At 41.6% G+C, this 21,013-nt stretch overlaps 1 protein-coding gene across 1 annotated transcript in view; it reads left to right on the top strand.

Moving 5' to 3' along the window:
- PTPN2 (protein tyrosine phosphatase non-receptor type 2) overlaps positions 1-17,553 on the top strand; it is a 177,530-nt gene extending 159,977 nt beyond the window's left edge. The window contains exon 10 of the mRNA XM_030212438.1: positions 17,182-17,553. Within this exon, the coding sequence (XP_030068298.1) occupies positions 17,182-17,203 (22 nt within the window). The 3' untranslated portion in view covers positions 17,204-17,553. The remainder of the gene's footprint in view (positions 1-17,181) is intronic.
- Positions 17,554-21,013: the final 3,460 nt, after the last annotated feature.

Raw genomic sequence — 21,013 nt, 5'->3', positions numbered from 1 at the left:
TCTCTACCACCTTCTTAATGTAGACTTTCTGCATCTGTACTGTTAAAGCAAGGAGGGGTAAGAGAGAGCACTCAGAGACTTGGTATTCGGTAAGTGAGAGGCTGGCGCAAGCACAGCATACACTTCCATGGGAATCTCTTAGGAGCGGCCTCTGTCCCCACGGGAACCCTGCAGAACGGCTTCCGGTTCTGCGGGATTCCTGCAAACCCTGTTCCCATTCAAGTCTCTATAGCGAAGCACTATCTGTTGAGCTGGTACGTTCCCTGTACTCCAGTGGACAGTTTGGGGGTTATTCTCGTGTCACCAAAAAAAAAAAAAGGGGAAAAAATGACTTACACTTTAAAAAAGGCACAATATATGTCTATGGGAGATTGTAACAATATGTCAGTTTCTTGTATTTTTCTGTTTCTGTGAGTCTATTCCCAGGGGTCCTTCTTTTAGCCTTTGGGAACCATATGGGTTTTCTCCTTCAGTATACCATATGTTGAGTCATTTCTGTGATGTTTGTTACTTGCTGTTATGTGTATTTTGCATTGACAGCTTTCTATCCAAACCATCCTTCTGAGATCGTGGCTTACAGTTTGTTTTTCTATATACCTGGTGTATCAGTGGTCTTTCCTCAGCCGTTCGCAGGGGATTTATAACTCATTTTGAGCCAAAGCACTTTTTTTTGGGGGGGGGGGGGGGGGGAGGGCTCATGGTTTCCACTTTTGTTTCTTTCCATACTTCGTGTATCAGTAGCCTTTTCCCAGGTGTTGGCACAGGTTTGCTAGCTATCACAGCTTTCATATATTGCCATTAGTGGGTTCTGATTCACTTTCTCTCACTTGTTTATTATCTTTTCTCCTTGGTGACCTCATTTCTTTCATCATTTGAAGCAGTTAGCTCTTAATCCTCTCTGAGATCTTCTAAGTCTAAATTATTCAAAGACTTGACAGTGCCTTTCTCAGCATGCTGCCTGCAGCCCTCACTATCTCCTATGACGGTTATTGCGTCCTGTGTGGCTTACCCTCACCAGGGGTTGCTATCTTCAGCATTTCTCTTAAATTCTTCCTCTGCTCTGTTTAACTCTGGTGCACCGGGACTAACAGTTCCATCTTTCATTCCCTCAGTCAGACACGTTTTTCGTGGTTATTCTTTATCATTTGTGTTTTGTTCGGAATCCTACAAGTTTCCTGATGGTTTCCTAATGAGTTGGGAACTCCCAAACTTACGATGTTAGGCATTTCTGCTGATTTCCTCCTATTGGAGTAGTCAGCTGTTTTTCTTTATGGAGGCCAGTTGGCTTCCTGTATCTGTTATTTTCCAGGAGTTGGGAGTCTAGGGATTGCTTTGCGCCTGAGATCTCGGCTTTTTTCCCTCCAACAACTCTATCGCTACTGAGCCGTTGTCGATATGGAGGGAATTCTGCCTAGCCCTCACACAGTCTTCCTCAGTTATGCTTCCCATCTTGGTTGCTCGGCTTCTCAATTGCCAGTGGGAATTTTCTGGAGCCCATCTTCCTCTCTGCAGCCAGAATCTTACTTTGGTTAGGCTGGGATGCGGTTGTGGTTCCAGGGTCGAAGTGATACGTTTGCAACATTATAAGTGTCGCCTACTCTTCAGGAACTCAGTGCTGGACAGTCAGGGAGGCCCCTGTGTGCCTATTCTCCTCTGACAGAGCGACAAGATCGGTGGTCTAAATGAGCTGTAAGTCTTCTAGTGGGACAGACGGATTCCTCTAGGTTTTTCTTGGAGGATGGTAAGGCGCAGTTCCTGGATTTTTTCTTGTTTTAAGGTTGATGATCTAGGCCGTATTAGATGGTTCTTCGTATCAATAGTTCGGTGGTTCTGCGACTCCACAGTTCTTTCTGGGACTGATGACTGGGTCATATATACGTAGCCTTTTGATGCCTTCTGCCTTGTTGCTGATGGACCCGTTCAGGCACTGGGGATCTTCTGTTGGTTTAGCTCGGATGCTTACTCTTGTCAACGTTCTACTTCTTTGGCATTTGTCTTAATTTGGGATTCCTCGGACATCTCTCCTATACCCGTGGACTGGTCCGCTGCTGTTCTGTGGTGCCACGTTTACATGAGTGTTTTAGGCTAGGGGGAATAACCTTGGTTTCCCTTTCAGTCAGGTGGTCACACTGGTTTCTTTCGCTCCTTGAGCGACACTTTGTGAATCTTTCTGAGATTGTGGTCTTATTGTGACAGTGTTTCCCTCTTTTGTCTCCCAAGTGACTTCCTTTACTCTTGGTGATTTCAATCTTAGTTTATTCTTGCTCTGCTTCTTCTTCCTTTGTTCTCTTTTCTCTCCCGTCTTATCTTCAGAGCCATTTCATAGACAAGTTAGGGGGCCTAGATGGGCTCTCTCTCTCTTCTCCCCCCCCCCCCCCCCCCCCCCCCCCCCAGGGCTTTCTTTCTTTTTTTCTTTCTCGCCCTCGAGAACATTGGGTACCAATTTCTTTTTTTTTTTCTTCAGCAAGTCTCGCCATTCCTTAGTATTTTAAGTCTGTGGTCCTTATTCTTCTAGAACCTGTCTGGGGTTTTGCAAGCACTTCATTCCTCAAGACGGTTGGCAGGGCAGTCTGCATAGTAAATGCCTCTGTGTGATAGGGGGAGAGTGCTTAGTTCTGGAGTCATGTGCTTCCATTGTTCGGTGTTTTGACAGGTCTTTTCCTGCTGTTTCAGTGCACAGTTTCTTCTTTCTGCTCATTCTGAAAGGATTCAGGTCTCCAAATGGTAGGAGTGTTCTTTGGCGACTCTGGCGAGGCATATTCTAGTGCTCAGAATTGCATCTGGTTTCTCTTTCAGTGGCCCATGTGGCGGGAACTGAGCTCTAGGGTTTGGGTGTCTTGGACATCATTACTTGTTTGGTATAGTTGGACAGATGTCCAGGTGTCTTGGGTCTCAGTTTTTGTTTACCGGTCTCTGGCAGTAGTTCTAGTTTGTTCCTCCTGTGGTTTACTGCTCTGGTACTTCCCATCAGTCATTCTGGGCCAGTTCGGAGGGATGCTAAGGAAGGAGAAATTAGGTCCTACCTGCTAATTTGGTTTCCTTTAGTCCCTCTGGACCAGCCCAGATCCCTCCCTATTCGGTATCCGATTTGTTCTTGGAGATGGTTTTGTACTGGTATTAGTTTCATTCACTCTTGTTTCTGTGGGGAGCTGTTTTGATATCTATGGATGTGTATTTTCACAAAGACATCAATTATTCAACCGTTTCTATGCGGTTGCACATAAGCACATTACTGATGTTGCTGACTGAGTTTGGAGTAGTCGAAATTTTTCGACAGTGGCCAGCAAGGTCTCTCTGTTGGTAGGTGGCTGGCTATATGAACTGATTGGCACACAGATGTTTAGTGTCTCTTTCCTTTTGCTCTGTTGTGCAAATACTAAGGTTTCCAAGGGGCTGATTACGGCTCTTATTGGCTGCGAAATCAGTCTTCTCAGTCTCCACCTGCTGGTAGGCTTGCACAACCCGTCAGTCATTCTGGGCCGGTCTGGAGGAACTAAAGGATAGGAAATTAGCAGATAGGACCTAATTTCTCCTTGGTCTGGATAGGTATTTCAATCTGAAAAAAATCAAATGAATAACACATTTCATTGGAATAGTCTCTTAAGAATAAAAAAATAAACAGAGGAGCCCCTTAGTTGTAAAGACTATAATCTAATACTGTATATACATTCACATCAGCAGTGCTGTACACTAGGATGCATTGACATTGAGAGGGCCTCCACCTTCTTCGACATTGAAAATCAATAGCGGCAGCCACGGAGATTAGGCATCCTCCAATCCTGAGGGTGAAGGATTTGTCATTGTCAATGCTGAGGGACTCTGATACAATGCATCTGGTGGAGACCAAAAGACATTGGCATTGATCCCTCTTGAAGCACAGCATTAGGGGTACTGATGTCCTTGAAGCACCCCCATTGTGAGGGCTGCTCACCTTCCTGGGAATTGAATGGTGTGTGACAGCTTCCATCGAGCTGAGACCAGGTCACCAATACTACACTGGTTACTTCAAAGAAGGCAACAAATCAGGCTGAGACCGTCTTTAACAATGGTAGCTCTTGAGGAGCAGGTCAGGGCCATGCTTCAGAAACAGATGGATTGCTTCTTTGCCTGGCAGGAAACCATGATATCAAGAGCATCACTGCCAGCACCTCAAGCATTCCAGCCTATTCTGAAGACCATGCACTGTCTGCATGGAGCACATTGACCCCTCCCCCCAAAGATTTCAAGGTACATTGGAACCAATGTGCACTGAACCAGTATCTATCTACAGTCCCTGAAGAAGAATTGGAGGACGCCTGCACCCCCATCTTAGGCCTGACCATGGTGTCGGTTTTATGTGAAGCAGGTAGAGACTCGGATGTCTCTAGGGCATTACTTAATTCTGACTGCTTCTGTGTGTCGGAGGAGGGGCCCCTGTGGGCTTCTTTCAGTCTATTCCCCTCCACTTGAAAGGTGAAAGTTGTCTCCAGAGGAACTCTCCTTTTTTGACTTTGTATAGGAGATGGCTAAGTCTGCACCATTTGTTTTAGAAACTGGGGATGAGTCCAGGGCCGAGACATTGGACATCTTTCAGTTTGATGCCCCTCGCCCCCAAGGAAGCTGTGATGATGCCTGTGCACAGAATCCTTAAGCTTTACATATGAAGCAGTGAATGATTTCCCTCTCTGTACAGCATATCTGTAAGAAGGTCAAATCTATATATAGTGTCCAGAAGGCTCCAGGATTTGAGAAGCTCCAACTTCCTCACTATACTGTAATGGTTAAGTCTGCTCTCAAAAGAGCTAAGAGTTCCAAGACTCATTCCTTGGTGCTCCCAAGGAGGGAGGCTTGAACCTTGGGTTCTTTTGGGAAGAACTTCTTCCAGAATGCTTTTTTTCTGGCTTCCTACATAGCATTTTTTTTATCAGCTGAATGAGCATGCATTTGTGGAACATTATTTGCAGTGTGGTGAACTTGGCAGAAACTGTCTCATGAGAAGGCCAAAGAACTCCATCAGCTAGTAGCCAAAGAGTAGAAGTGTGGAAAGAATATGGTCTTGGCAACCTATAATGCTTTTGATAAAGCTCTGATCCTCTGTCATGGGTACTAGGTTGTACAGACTTTCCTGACTGCAGACCTCAGACCTAGCACCAGTGGTTCAGGAGAAGTTGGTTGATGATTGCTGGAGAGACATCTTTTTGATGATAAGGTAGAGATGGTGGCAGACCTAATCAATAAGCATTCTGAAACCATCAAGACACTTTCCCAGTGTACCTTGGCCTCCACATCTAGGAGAGCTATATTTTCAGAGGGCAGTGGAAGACTTAATATTCTCAAAGGCACAGATTCCCTCTCTCCTCCAGACTCTCCCAGAACAACCAGGGCTCTTGTTCCTGTCCATGGTAGCAGAGGTCTCAAAAGTCCCAGCCAGATCCCAAATCAAAGCAAGGGATACACTTTTGACTGGCTCCAGGAGAGCATAGATGTAATTCCCATGACTGTTCTGAGTGAGTTTCTGGTAGAAGGGAGGCTGAATTTTTTTTCCAAGAAAGTTGATCCTCGTAACCTCAGACTCTGGTGGGTTCTAAAAATAATCCAGATGGGCTACACTTCATTTGGAAAAGTTCCATACAAATTGTTCACCAAGAGCATCAAAATTAAGCTATCAGCACCAGGAATTGCTTACAAAGGAGCTCTTCCCTTTTGCAGGCCAATCCCACCAGGGCAAAATGGACTTTTTGTTTTCTCAAGTACTTCCTGGTCACCAAAAAGTTGAGGATTCTCTCCCTCCTAGCCCTTTGGGCCCTGAGGAGAAGTACCTGACCAAGCAAAAGTTAGGATGGTTTCCCTGGGCCCCTTACGCCTCATAATTCAGGAACAAGATTGGGTATACTGTCTGAATTTGAAGGATGCCTACACCCACATACAGATACATCCCAGTCACAGGAATTATCCAAGATTCTGATTAGAGAAAAACCACTACCAATACCATGTTCTGCCCTTCAGCCTCATTTCAACACTTAGGGAGTTTCATCAAATGTCTTACAGCAGTCACACATCGCAACGTAGACTGGGGGTGCACATGTTTCCCTACTTAGATGATTGGTCAAGAGCTCATTAGAGGAAGGCAATCTGTACATAGAACCATTCAGGTGCTACTAGGATTCATCATAAACTACCCCAAGTCCCACCTCAGCCTGTCCCAGCAATTGGAGCTCTTTAGAGCCCTGCTAGACACAACTCAAGCCAGTACTTTATTCCTAACCCAACAAATAGAGGCTCTCACTTCAGCGATTCAGGAGGTGCACCAGAGTTGACAGCGGTCCTCTCAGCAGATGTTGAGATTTCTAGGCCACATAGCTTCAGCCATTCGTGACATCTATGGCACGCCTCAATTTGAGGCAGACTCATTAGACTCCATCTTCATAATGGACTGAAGCCACAGGAAACCTTCAAGATGTAATCGCTGTCAAACCTGCTCTGAAGGAATCTCTGTCTTGGTGACTAATTTGCAGCAATTTGGACAAGGGACTACCGGTCCAAGTTCCTCAACACCACAAGACACTAACAGATGCATCCAGCCTGGGTTGGGGAGCTCATGTAGATGGGCTCCACACCCCCAGGGTCAGTGGTCTGCTCAAGAGAGAAAACATGAAATCAGTCTCCTGGAGCTAAGAGCTATCTAGAGTAAACTAAGGGCTTTCAGAAATTGACTGGTAAATCAAATTTATATTGATTCAAACAGGTTGCAATAGACAGACTGAGTCAGGTCATACAACTGCACAAGTAGTCTTTAAAGCTGGGTATTGCCCAGAAGATCTTTCGAGAGAGGGGCACCACCTCAGTAGACTTTTATGCCACTCAGCTGACCAAGAAAGTCCCTCAGTTCTGCTCCAGACAGGATTACCTGACATGCTGACCTTGGATGCCTTTCTCCTCCATTGATGGAAAGATCTTCTATATATGTATCCTCTAACACCTCTCATAGCAAACTCTCCTGAAACTCCAGCAGGAACAGGGAGCCACGATTCTCATCGCAGCCTACTGGCTGTTTCAGATCTAGTTTTTGCCTCTGAAGCTGCTTGAATCCTTAGTGAACCTGGGAGTGAGCTGGATCTGGAACTTGCAGGTAAGGTTGCATTGTAATCAGACCTGAGCCTCCAGATATGACAAAACTATCTGTCTAAAGAGAATCTGACCACGCTGGTGTTGTCAACAGTAATTAGCTCGTTAGATTACTCTAACTCATTGTTTTGGGGCCACTTGAGGTATCTGCAATTTGTGCAAAATATAATGGCTAAGGTATAATTAGAGGACAATGGCTAGTATCATGTCTCTTCCCCCTCTTCCCCCACCTCTCCATTACAGAGCCTTCATTAGCTACTGCTATGTGCTAAAATTATATTGTCCGATTTATTATGTGATCTGTAAAGGCCAGTTTCAGTATGAATGTATTTACTTATTTATTGCATTTGTATCCCACATTTTCCCACTGTATGGCAGGTTCAGTGTGGCTTACATATTGCTAACTACACCAGAACCAACCAATATTGATTTCTTTTAATTTGTTTACCTTATCACATTACCATATTGAATATTACATCCTATCCTACTCTACTTATATGTTATGTATTGTCTATTTATTTACCCTAATTTTATTTCCTGATACTCTTCGTACCTTAATTGTAACAATTTTACTGAACTACTCATTCTGTTAATAATGATCACCATTGTGACATAATGTAAGCCACATTGAGCCTGCAAATAGGTGGGATACAAATGCAGCAAATAAATAAATAAATAATACAGAAGTACAATACATAGTAAAAAGACCTGCACGGTCCATCCAGTCTGCCCAACAAGATAAACTCATATGTGCTACTTTTTGTGTATACCTTACCTTGATTTGTATCTGCCATTGTCAGGGCACAGACCATACAAGTCTGCCCAGCACCAGCCCCGCCTCCCACCACCGGCTCTGCCACCCAATCTTGGCTAAGCTTCTGAGGATCCCTTCCTTCTGAACAGGATTCCTTTATGTTTATCCCATGCATGTTTGAATTCCATACTGTTTTCATCTCCACCACCTCCTACGGGAGGGCATTCCAATTATCCACCACTCTCTCCGTGAAAAAATACTTCCTGACATTTTTCCTGAGTCTGCCCCTCTTCAATCTCATTTCATGTCCTCTTGTTCTAATTTATGTTGCGTTAGTATGATATATTAGTATATTGTGAGAGAAGTTAATGTTATTGTTTTCCATTTCTAAACATTTTGGGATCTACGGTGGTGTGGGATTAGGCAGATCCAGGGGGGAAGGACTTCTTGAAAAGATGTGTTTTCAGGTTTTTTTCTGAATTGTAGGTAGTTTTCTGTGAGTTTCAGGTCTTTGGGTACTGAATTCCAAAGTTGTGTGCCTATAATGAGAGGCTGGCGACATTTGATGATTTGTATTTTATACCTTTGCAATTGAGAATAGTGAAGGGTTAGGTAAGATCTTGCTGTTCTCGTAACGTTTCGTATTGGTAGATCGATAAGTTCCATCATGTAATCTGGTGCGAGTCCATAGATGATTCTGTGGACTATTGTGCATATTTTGAAGGTTATGTGAGTGTTAATAGGAAGCCAATGTAAGCTTCTTAGAAGGGGTTTCGCGCTTTCGAAGCATGTTTTTCTAAAGATGAGTCTGGCAGCCGTGTTTTGTGCTCTCTTTAATGTTCTTATGATTTTTGTAGCCTGTGTAAATACTATTACAGTAGTCTACATGAGTTAGCACCATGGTCTGGATCATGTTGCGGAATGTATGGTGGCTAGATTGACAGTGATGAAAACAGAACAACAAAATCCCTCACTCAATAAAAGACAAGCAAAACACAGCAAAGGTAACACCAGAAAAAAAAAGTGATGATAGCTTGAGCAATTATACTGCATGTTTAAAGGTGCGTTTATATTTAGTGTTCTGTGAGAAGCTGGAGTGTTGAACACATCCATATTGAAGAAACTCCTGAGGCAGGCATTTGTGGCTGAAACACAATTCTTGGGAGGTTTGAATAAAATCTGTATATGATCTACACATATATCATCTAACTCCTTTTTTTTTTGGTCACCTTAGCTGTGTTTTGCTTAGTTAGATTGACATGGCACTTTCCAGATGGACCCCTTTGGCTCTCCTTAAAAGGAGTTGCTGCAGTCTTTGGCAGCAGCTCTTCTTTCTAGCACTAAAATAGTATGTTTTGCTACAAAGGGCAAATGCTTTGGAACAAACTCCCCCTAGGTTGCATGGGATTAGTTTAATTATCTCCACTTTCAAAGTTATTTTTCAAAGGCTTTTGTTGGATAATTGGTGATAAATGTTGGGCATTTCTTTTTATTTTATTTTTTTTATTATTGCCTGTTTAGGGGTTTATTAAGTTTTATATTTTTTAATGATTTGCTTTGTGCATTTTATTACAAACTGCTAAATATCCCTGGTTTGCAGGTGATGGTCAGTAAATCAGATCATTGGGTCAACTTTCAAGCAGTGTGTTTAAATATAAAATCATGTTTTAGGTTTGGAGGTGTGCAAGGATGGGGAGGGGGTAATGTGTGGTCACTTTTACTGTTTTGTAAGTTCATATTTCGCTGTTTCTTTTGTGACTTTAATAAAATACAGTAAAATTAAAAAAAAAAATCAAGTTCCCACAGACACTTCATCAATTTGAAGAGAAATTTTCCTTTGAAAATTTAGCTTAGAAAAAAATATGCATCTAAATAATTTTGTTCCTACTATTTATGCAGATACTGTTCTGTGAAAACCTACATGTATATTTGTGGAACTTCAAAAATATGGATGTAGGTGCACTGTCCCAGTCCATCTTGAAAGTATGTAGTTCCAGTGCTGAGCAATTTCTAAAAGCCTTTTTTTGTGCATAAAAACGCTGTTTTATGCGTAGAATGCTTTTGAAAATTGTCCTGTGCGCAAATATCAAAAGTAAACCTATCATTAAAACTAGTTGGCTTATTTACAAAGAGCCATAGAAACAAGCACACATGGATAAGTCACCCTGTCAAGATATTCCTGGTGTTTTATTGAGTCTTTGACAAACAAACGTATTGAATTAGCAAAACTTTGGATAGTGTTGCCAGTCACGGATTCAACCCTGGCTACTGACCATTTGCATATCTTCCATATACTGTGCATTCATAATTCAGTCATCTTAAAATATATCTAACTAGTGAAAGAAAGCCTGTTTCTCATTGAAATGAAACGGGCGCTAGCAACGTAATGACCTTCTGCCATTAATGTTTTTAAGGGAAGTGTTAGGAGAAATGTGCTTGGCGGCATGTGCTGGGGGTGGGGTAGAGCGAAGCATCCTGCAGCGTGAGGAGGTGGAGGAGGAGAAAGGAGTTAGAGAAGCGATTGCGAAAGGTTAATGCATGTGGTTATTTCTGTGAATCAAGGATTTTTGGAGCTAATTGTGATGACATTTGTCCAGATCTGTTTCAAGAAGGAGTGGAAAAAAATTCTACACTCCTTGCAAGATTTTAGCATTTCCTGTGCGGGTTCAAAGATTTCCCGTCCATCAGGCAGTTAAATGATCAGGAGGACGGAGAAGAAAGGAGAAGCCTGGAGGATAAGAGCAGCTGAGGGGTTGAGGCGGCTTCCACAGAGCAGTGCTGCAGCTTGTCGTTCTGTCGCAGGCACTGGAGGACAAAACAAAAGCACTTTGGGACGCAAGATTTTCTGATGTGACTTCTCACGGTAACTTTGTATGAAAAGTTTGTTTGCTCTAAAAATCTTTCTCTTTTTGTTTGGCGGGTAGTAGTATTTGAGGCTGAGAACTCTGAGCTTTTGTACTGGTGTGTTTTTGATTTAGTGGTTACAGACGGGCAGTCATTGAGGGCCGGGGCAGTGAGAGCGAGTGCGATTGCCTGTGGTTAGTCCCTTCTCCTTCTGACGTGGCGTTTGTTTCCCTGGCAACTATACAGAGTTCCCTCGAGGGCAGGGCGATTACGAACACTACACGGCTTCGCTGCCATGGAGTCAGCTTCAGAACGTTGGAGGTGCGAATTATTATATTAGATGTAGAGACTATATATCATATTAATTTAACTCACACTTGGATCAAAAATGATTGCGCATTCTGGCTGCAAACTCTTAGGGTCCTGTTTACTAAGTAGCGTTCGTTCGTTAACCATGTATGTGCCTACAATATCCCTATAGGCACCTACATAGCGCGTGCGCTAAGTGTAGGCACACTAAAAACAATAACACACCTTAGTAAACAGGGTCTTTAATGTTTTGTTGGGAAATTTAAATATCATAAACATGTTCTTTTACATGTGGCTGTGATTATAGAGGATAGTAATTACAAGGCCCCTGTGGTGAATCTGCAATTTGAAGTATTTTATGCGATTTTTTTTTCTTTGATGCAAGTTTACAGAATTGTCTGAAATCCAAAGCCACATGACCAATGCTTGTAAGAAAATCATTTAAATTCATTTAAGGGCTAATCTGTTGACTTTGTGGCACTGTGATTTGGAAGAACTGAATTCAATTTCCAGGTCAAGTTTTCCATTTCCAAGCTGGACTTGGGGGGGGGGGGGGGGGGGCGAGAAGGACTATGAAGAGTGTTCAAACCACCTTTAGACGAGCAGGTCATTGCTCCATGGCAGTGCACAGTGGCTGGATTTAAGGCTCATGATTTACAAGGTCTTAGAGGGGAGCCATTGGGTGTGTTCTAAGGATTGTCAATGGCATGACTGGACTAAATGAGTTGTGGAGGGGCATTAAAAATAGGAGAATCCAGGGATAGGTCAGTTCTATAGATCCTGGATTCAAGCCTTTTATGCGACACCGCAGGCCTGTGTGAGAGTTAACGGGGGGAACTCTGGAGCTTTCCTTTTGAGTCGTGGCACTAGACAGGGATGTCCACTATCTCCCCTTTTATTTGCATTGGCGATGGAGCCTTTGGCGGAGGCAGTTCGGGAGAATGTTGATACAGGTAGGAGCGCAAGAACATAAAATAGCATTATTTGCGGTTGACGTTCTCCTGACCTTGACTAAACCATTGGTCTCCCTTCCAAATGTAATGAAAGTGATAGAGGAATACACTAGAGTCTCTGGGTACAAACTAAATGCCAGTAAATCGACTGGCTTGGCGGTGGGAGTATCAGCGGAATTGATGGAATCGTTAAAGACATCTTTTCCCTTTAAGTGGGAAGACAGAGACTTAGGATACTTGGGAGTCCGCATTCCCAGAAACCTATCAAATCTTTTTACAGATAATTACCCGAGTCTTAAGAAAGAGATACAGAAGGATCTGGATCAATGGATGTCAACGGGGCTGTCCTGGTTGGGGCGGATTGCTGCAATTAAAATGAATGTTTTACCCCGGATTTTGTACCTCTTCCAAGTACTTCCTATGCGTTTGTCCAGATCCTTCTTGTCGAGTTTACAGGAAAGTTTGATGAGGTTTGTCTGGAATGGGAAACGCCCACGCTTGCCCCGAGCGTTATTATACAAGAGTAGAAGGGACGTTTAGGGGTCCCTAATCTATTTTGTTATTATAGTGCGGCACAGTCTAAAGCAGCAATCGAGTGGTTTAGAGCAGAGGACCACAAACTGTGGGTACATATTGAACAAGCACTGATAGGCTCTCGCAAGCTGGGGCAGTTGATGTGGATAGCTGGGAAGTCTAGAGGCCGGATAGATAAATTTCCACCCACAGTGCAGGCCACCTTTTATTACTGGGACCTAATGTTTAAGGAACGCCAACCACCAATATCGGGACTGGTGCCAATAGTGGACAATCCGATGTTTGAACCGGGACTGGGACATACCATCTTTAGTAAATGGGCAGAAGCGGGACTAGATCTATTGGGGCAGCTACATGTGGGAACCGACATGATACCATACGATACATTAGTGCAGGACTACGGACTTAGAGCGAATGATCGCTATGCTTACTTGCAGCTGCAACATTTTATTCAGGGGCCTATATACTTGGGATGTATGGGTAGAGAGATACACCCTCTGGAGGAGGTGTGTGTGGCCTCACGCAGTATGAGAGGAATGATAACGAAACTATATGCATACTTGATAGCACAACTTAAACCCTCCATCTTACATCGGGTGAATTGGGAGCGGGAACTACAGTTTACCCTATCAGAGGCAGACTGGTTGAAATTGGAGAGAGGGATATTGAAGTCCTCAACGGCAGTAGCTATAAAGGAAAGCGCTATAAAAGTCTTTTACAGGTGGTACCTTACACCTATGCGACTGCACCATATGTATGCTAATGTGTCGCGAGAATGTTGGAGGAAATGTGGAGAAATGGGGTCGATGGGACATATATGGTGGTCATGCCCTAAGGCGCAGGCCTATTGGAAGGGAGTGCGTGCAAGATTGCAGATGTGGGTGGGGAAATCTGTACAGTGGCATCCTTTGATTTTCCTGCTGGGACAAAGACCAGAGGGTCTCACCTTTAACCAGTGGCTCCTGGTGAGAGGATCTTTGCATGCAGCCCGCATTAATTTGGCCAAGAATTGGAAAGTGGCATCAGTCCCTCCAATAGCGGGATGGATTACAAAAGTGAAATATATATGCGAGATGGAGAGACTGACGGCTGTGAAAAGAAAAAATTTGCATAAATGGGAAGGGATTTGGGGGCCCTTTGTTAAAGCCTATCCTGGATAACAGATGAAGGGTTTGGTAGGGGAGGGGGAATAGATGGGAGGGGGGGATAGGGAATTTGGGAGGGGGAGGGAGGTAGGCAGGGAACGGGGTGTTACTCATAAATAATAAGTAAAAAGTTGAAGTATATTTTGTATTTGACTACGCAGTGCAAACTATATTGTGTATTCTTTGTTATGCAACTGGCACATTGTTATGTGTATTTTTGAAATGAGAATGTGTTAGGTACGCTATGTTCAGAATTAACAATGTTCAATAAAGACTTCTAAAACTTAAAAAAAAAAAAAATAGGAGAATCCCTTGGTAATGCACATGGGGCCTCATGGTGCTTGTTTTTAGCCCTGGTTCCATGAACCCAAAAGAGGGCAAAGAAAATTGCTGGACCCAAAACAAGTATTACTTTACTATTCCCCTTTCTATACAGGATATTTGCTGGCAGTTAATGACTTTTCTGGTGGAGTTGATGACATGAAGGAAAAGTGGGAAATTGGAGCGAGGGAACTTGACCTTGTCCACTAGCTCTATAAATGGGTTTGTTTTTAAGGGTAAGAAAATAAGCAATTACCCTTACCCCAACTTGGCCATCCAAAAAAAGAAAGATGAACTATATCAGGAATGCTCAGTATGACTATCCTGGAAGCTAAATCTGTTCTAAGGTGGCCTTGTTGCGCAGGAAAAATCCACATAAGAGCTGCAAAGACCACTTTTAGATGTCCTTTTACAAAGCAGCGCTAAAATGAGTTGTGCACTAAAGTTTCAAATACCGCATAGCACCCAAGTAGCACTTGAATGCGTAACTGTAGGCACCAAGTTATAGAAAGAGAAAGTGAGTGACTGGGCCATATAGAATTATTGCTATTGTAAGCCAAAAAGAGTGACATACATTTAAAGTGTGACCAGAAGAATCATATTTTGAACAGTTATAAAATCAAACAGTAGAGAGCAACTGGGAATATTGTCAGTCTCAAGATCAATAAAACAAGAAAGATAATAAAAATAAGCTTGCTCATCTTTTTTTATATGCTCTTTTTATGCTGGTGAGGTTCTAATAAGTTCTTTGAATCCTATTTGTGTTTATCTGTATGGCTGTTCTTTGCCTAAGAGGATTTTTTGAACAGTTTGGCACAAATCTGTGAAATTGACACTTGTTCTACCTGATCAGGTTTGTGAAAAAATATTTAAACCTAAATTATGTTGCACTTAAGTTGATACCATATATGTTAACAATAATCACAAAACTCCGAGTAGTCATATTAAATGAGGAGTATTCTACTTCTGTATTTCAGTAGGTTCATTTTTGTGTGCAATGATGCATATCAAAACTAATAGACAAACATGTTTTTGCTATGCCATATAGATTAGAGATTCTTAACATAAAACTTTGATATGAATTTTGCACAGGACTTGAGATCAAATAGAAACTAGTTTCTGACACTTGTTTTTCTCTCTCATTTCTTATTCTAACATCTAGGGAATCCTCCAGTTTGTTTGTTTTTTTAGTTATCTACTTGCAAAGTCAAAATACTGAAAAAGAGCTTGAAGCATTAGGGCCCTTTTACTAAGCTGTGCTATGCTCCTTAGATGATTTTTATCACATGGTAGACATTAGTGCAGGTGTGTACTAATGTCTTCTGTATTTAAAAAAGCAGCCATCGCAGTAAAAAATCCCAGCATTAACTGCCTAACACAGGCATGGGTGTTTACAAGGAGGAGGAGGTAAGTGTAGCAGAGCACTGCTGGCTAGCCTTACAGCAGATCACATCTAAAATAATCCCCCTCCCCCAATCCAACTCTGGGCCTTACCTGAAAGGAAGGCCTGGGGGTCGAGCAGCAAGGAGTGGGGTAGTCCTGTCCCGCCTTCACTCCCAGTTTGTCTGGTGCTAGGATTCACAAGGGCATCACAGACCCCTAGTAGTATGACCTTAAATGGAAGGCTTACCCCTAGTGGTAGTACTGTGGGAATACCACTAGGGGTCAGCAACACAATTTTGAACTCCAGTGATGGAGCAGAAGGGGACTGCTGCTGCTACTGGACCTTCGGGCCTTGCCTCTAGGCAGATTGTGGAGGTGGATGAGGGATCCAGGGAGGTGGAAGGATTTTGTTGATAGGAGGGACTTATATTTTGTAGGGCTTGATGAGGAGATCAGATTTGTTCCTGCCCCCCACATCCTCCCAATTACAGGTAGCACCATCATAGGTATCTGTACTGCTGAAAGTTACTACACGGGCACCATGTTACATGTCTTCGCCAATAGCACGAAGGGGCCTGCACTATTGGCACAGGCAGTGCATTAATTGTCTACCGTGTGTGATAAATGTAGGGCCAAATACAAGGCACAACCTTTGCATTTACCACAAAAGCTTTACACATACTACATGTTAACTTTTGCTATTAATGTGTTTTGTGCAGATCCTCCCACACTTTAGTAAAAAAAAAAAAAAAAAAAAGCCTCATAGGTTATTTGCATGAAGTACTACCTATAAATGATTTCACTATTTCTTATTCTCACACACACATCTCAATTGCCGTCCCCAAATTTCATGTTCAAAATATACCATGAAAATATGTTTAGAAAATATTCTACATAAATATACTACTATTATTTATCATTTCTATAGCGCTACTAGACGTACACAGCGCTGTACACTTGAGCATGAAGAGACAGTCCCTGCTCGACAAAGCCTACAATCTAATTAGGACAGACAAATAGGACAAATAAGATATAAGGGATGACTTAACTACAGTGATAATTTATCCATGTTAAACACAAATTTCCATTTTTTTAAAGTACAGGGAAATTAAAAGCCCAGATATTATGATTTTTTTTTTAATTTAAAATAATGGGTCAATTGCTTGGGCATGCTTCTTCATAGGGGAGCTGATGCAGAAGGAACTGCTCTTATACCACTAGCAGTTATGAAATTCTTCCTGTTCAGTCCCTGTTCAGAGGAGCTTCTCACTCCTCTGCTGTTTGACTATAAAATAAATGACTTGTATGTTACTTCTCTTTGTCTTTTTTTGAAGCTGATTTTGAAGGAATCTGCTAAATATGACTGAGGACATAAAAATGTATACTGTACCACTTTGCAAAACTTGTTAGACTGTAATTTATATTTGTACAGATGACTTACTTTTATATGTTGCCTTACTGTGTTTTTCATTAAACTGATTTGCATTTTGTAATCACAGCTTTTTCTTTTTTTTTGTATATACTAGCAGGTTTGTGTTTAGGCACATCATTAAAGTAAATAAATTAACTTTATTTTGCACTAACCACAAATGGTTAAAATTATTCAGAAAAAGTGCTCTTTCTCCTGGTCCCTCCAGATAGTATGTTTTGGTATTCTTAAACTTATAGCAGTTCACTGTTGATACTTCACAGATTCCTGCAATAAAAGATTTTTATTTTCCAGGTGGAATGAACAACTTTCCTTAGTCGTTCAGTACTTACTTTGTACGTTTTTATTTTAGTTTTGTGTAGTTTATACTGAATCGGTGATTTTGTTTTGCGTTGTATGTCGTAGGCAGAGATTGACCGACTCCTAAATCGTCAAGGCTTGTGAATAACCTGCAGCTTTAAACTGCAAACCATTGACACGCAAAGCAAGACCTGAGCCCCCTCTTCAGGAAAAATAAATGAGGTCTGCTAAATACTGGGGTGACCTCATTCTTATCTGTTTACAACCTAAACTACTACATCCAGGGGATGAAGAACACCACCAGCATGGGAATTCAGAAATCAAGTTATTTTATTGTATTGTCAAGTGTTTTTCTAATACTTGTATTAACTGTAGAAATATGTAAAAGAAATTAGAAAAGAGTACTTTGTATAATACTGCCATTTTCATTGTATTTTTATACTTTTGGCAGCATTAAATATTTTTTTTTAATTGACAGCCTGCTGTTTTCTTGTTTTGTTTGTAAGCGCATGTTCATATGGTAGATTAGCTTATATATTAAGCATGAGTTTTTCTTTTCCTAACCAAACCAATTTTCTTTCCAAGGTAAAAGTCAGTGAATGATTTCTAGCCCATGGGCTCCGTCGTTAGCACCATCAATATGCTGTGATGCTCCCCCCCACCCCCCTCAAGTTATACAATAAAATTTTTATGATGCTATCAAAAAATACATCTATCTCATTATACTCAGCTTCAAATTCACATAAAGTACATCCTTATTCAAAACGTCATGGTCTAGTTAAGCAAAGATACTTTAATAGGATCGTCAGACCAGCGTGTCTGCCTCTATAATGGCTAAATTGAGCCAAGCATGTTTCATTGATCCTAATTTTTGTTTTTTTAGCTTATTTTCTTTTTATATTATTCACATATCATTTATCCTAATTTTTATCGATTTTCAATTTAATACTTAGCTTTTCAGCTTCAGCAGACATGAATAATGGAGACTCCATTATAATATAAAAAGAAAATAAGCCAAAAAAAACAAAAATTAGGATGGATGAGGATTGCGGTACTGCCCTTGAAACATGCTTGGCTCAATTTAGCCATTATAGAGGCAGACACGCTGGTCTGACGATCCTATTAAAGTATCTTTGCTTAACTAGACCATGACGTTTTGAATAAGGATGTACTTTATGTGAATTTGAAACTGAGTATAATGAGATAGTTTATTTTATTTTTTATCACATTTATACCCCACATTTTCCCACATTTGCAGGCTCAATGTGGCTCACATTAAACCGAGAAGGCAGTCACCAACCCGGTTATTAATTAACTCCCGTCACCATCAAACAGTTATGTATGCCTAGTGAATAATCAAAAAAGACATGACATGATTCTGATGCTTGGTACTATACAGAACTAGAAATACTGTGCATCTGTGGCCTCAGTTCAAACTATGAATGCTTGACTTGCACTCTGCTTATCAGTTTGTGACTGGTGATAAGAGGTGGGGGTGCTTAACAACTAAGATGTACTTGGTGGCTTTGTATTCTGCCAGTAGCACTGATGGCCCTAAAGTGATATATTTAAATATTATCAGCACTTAGGTAGTAATTTTATAGTAAGAGGGCTACCTATGTGAGAAATCCAAAAAAGGTGCCTGCACCCATGTGCCTTTATAAAACAGATTTCAAGAACCATCTCAAACAGCACACAAATGTCCACATACAAATTTACGGCAGCTCTGAAAAAGGTGTAAGTTGTGTAATTTTATAAAAGCCTTTTTCTGCATAAAAATCCCAATCAAAGCCATCAGCCTTATCTTGCTTGCCCATTCCCCTACCTACTTCAGTATTATACCCTACTGGATCTCTGGCATTACTTTTGTGTCCCATATTTCTTTGAATTCAGAGAAGTTTGTCCCCATTACCTTTACTGAAAAATATATTTTAAATTGGTTAGTTTATAAGGTGCCCTCCCAGCATCATGACATTTTTGGTCCCCTCTTTGTTAGCAACAGGCATCTTCACTGTTGTCAACATCCACCACTTAAGTCTGCTAGGAAAGCTGTTGGTTGGTTCTTGAAGACCTGTTAGGAATTATCAAGACACAAGTTATTTTCCTATTCTTAAGAAGTTTTAGTGTTCTAGTTCACTGACAATAAAACCTTGATTTGTTTATTTTTTGCCAAGTCAGATTTCCTTTTTTTTTTTTTTTTTGTTAATTGTAAAAATTGGCTTCAGGAAACTTTAGCGTACAGGTTGCACTTACAAATTGCATTATACTACTGTACTGAGTAAATGTGCTGTGGAAGTCTCTGCAGTTAGACATGTAGAACACAGATTTATTTTAAGTTACTTCTCATAGGAGGGACACTTTGAAATCTGAGTTAAGTAAAAACTGAACTGACCTAATGCTAACAGCCAGAAATGCTCATTCCTTTCATAGTGCTCAATACACATTGTAAAAACAAACAGAATTCACCAGTTGACACCATTATCTGGTATATATATTTAAAAAAAAAAGCCAGTTGATATTCAGCCTACAGTGGTTAGCAATTTTAAAGCTGCAGGCAGAATTAAGTGCAGATAATTCAAGCACCAGCATTGAACTTCCAGGGTCAGGTGTGACCTGAACGTTATGTGGGTGTACAAGCACTTAATAAACTGATAATCAGTGCCAGCACCTATATAGCTATGTGGGCAAAGATAGGGCCACACCAAAGCTAGGTCCTGTCTGCCCTCTTAGGTATGTGGACACTGTCACTGAATATGGCTGGTGCTTGTGAAACTGCTGGCTCCTCACCGACTTGCTCCTAGAGCACCCCCGAGCCATCCAAGTAAGTGCCACAGCAGCAGATCAATATTCAGCAGCACTGCCCTGTTAATCATGGTATTTACCAGGCAGGAGCCTTTCCTCCTTGCTTAAACCACACTGAAGAATGACCCCAAAAGGTTTTCTCCCTCAAGACGGGATGGCTCAGCAGCTAGGCATTTGGGAGCAGTGGAAAAACAGCGTCTTCTCTCCCCTACCCTTCCTTCCTGCCCCGGCCCATGCACAGCATCTTCCCACTTTCCCCCCAACCCCTCTACCACTTTCCTATCACTTCTTAGACCCAAGTAGAAGTTTCAAGCAGGCCCAGCCCTAGAATGTGGCTCTTAAACACAAGCCCTTGGTTTGTAATTTTCTTTATGAAGTACATTTGTTTTTTTTTTTTATGTTAAATGTGAAAGCTTAATAAAATATAAGTTTAAAAAAAAAAAAAAAAAAGCCCTGTGCTTGAGTACCGCCACATCCCATCCTCCCATAACAGAAACTCCTGTGTTTAGGAGGGGAGCAGAATACAGCAGTGCTTGTGCTGGCCTGTGCTTAAAGGCCCTGCACTGGCACTGAGTGACTTTGAAACTTTGGCCTAGGTCCAGGAGGAAGGGAAAATTGGACTTGATATGCCGCCTTTCTGTAGTTTTTGCAACTACATTCAAAGCAGTTTATATAGTATATACAGGTACTTATTTGTACCTGGGGCAATAGAGGGTTAAGTAACTTGCCCAGAGTCACAGGGAGCTGCAGTGGGAATCGAACCCATTTCCCCCAAGGTGAGGGAGATGTTGAACATGAGATGGGGTAGGGAAAAAAAGAGCAAATGCTGGACTACTTTAGATGATTAGGGAAGGAGAAATGCTGGACTAATGGGGATCAGGGCCTTGAACCACCCCAGAGGAAGGGAATGCATGGCTTGAAGGTATTTTGAATCCCTTTTATCTTCTGCTATGATTGCTGTGTAATATGCTTAATATTTATTACCAGATAGTGCTGCTCTCTCCCTAAATTAACATGCAGAAACTTTTGAGGATATCAAAATAATCCTCCATATTGCGAATGTATCATGGAAGAGGGGTTTTTTTTTAAATACTGATAATCATGGAAAAATATTGTCAGCTCAAGAGTGGAACAT

This window comes from Microcaecilia unicolor, chromosome 1, assembly GCF_901765095.1.
Source record: "Microcaecilia unicolor chromosome 1, aMicUni1.1, whole genome shotgun sequence".
In the NCBI taxonomy this organism is placed as follows: Eukaryota; Metazoa; Chordata; class Amphibia; order Gymnophiona; family Siphonopidae; genus Microcaecilia; species Microcaecilia unicolor.
This window is presented reverse-complemented; position numbering and strand designations above follow the sequence as displayed.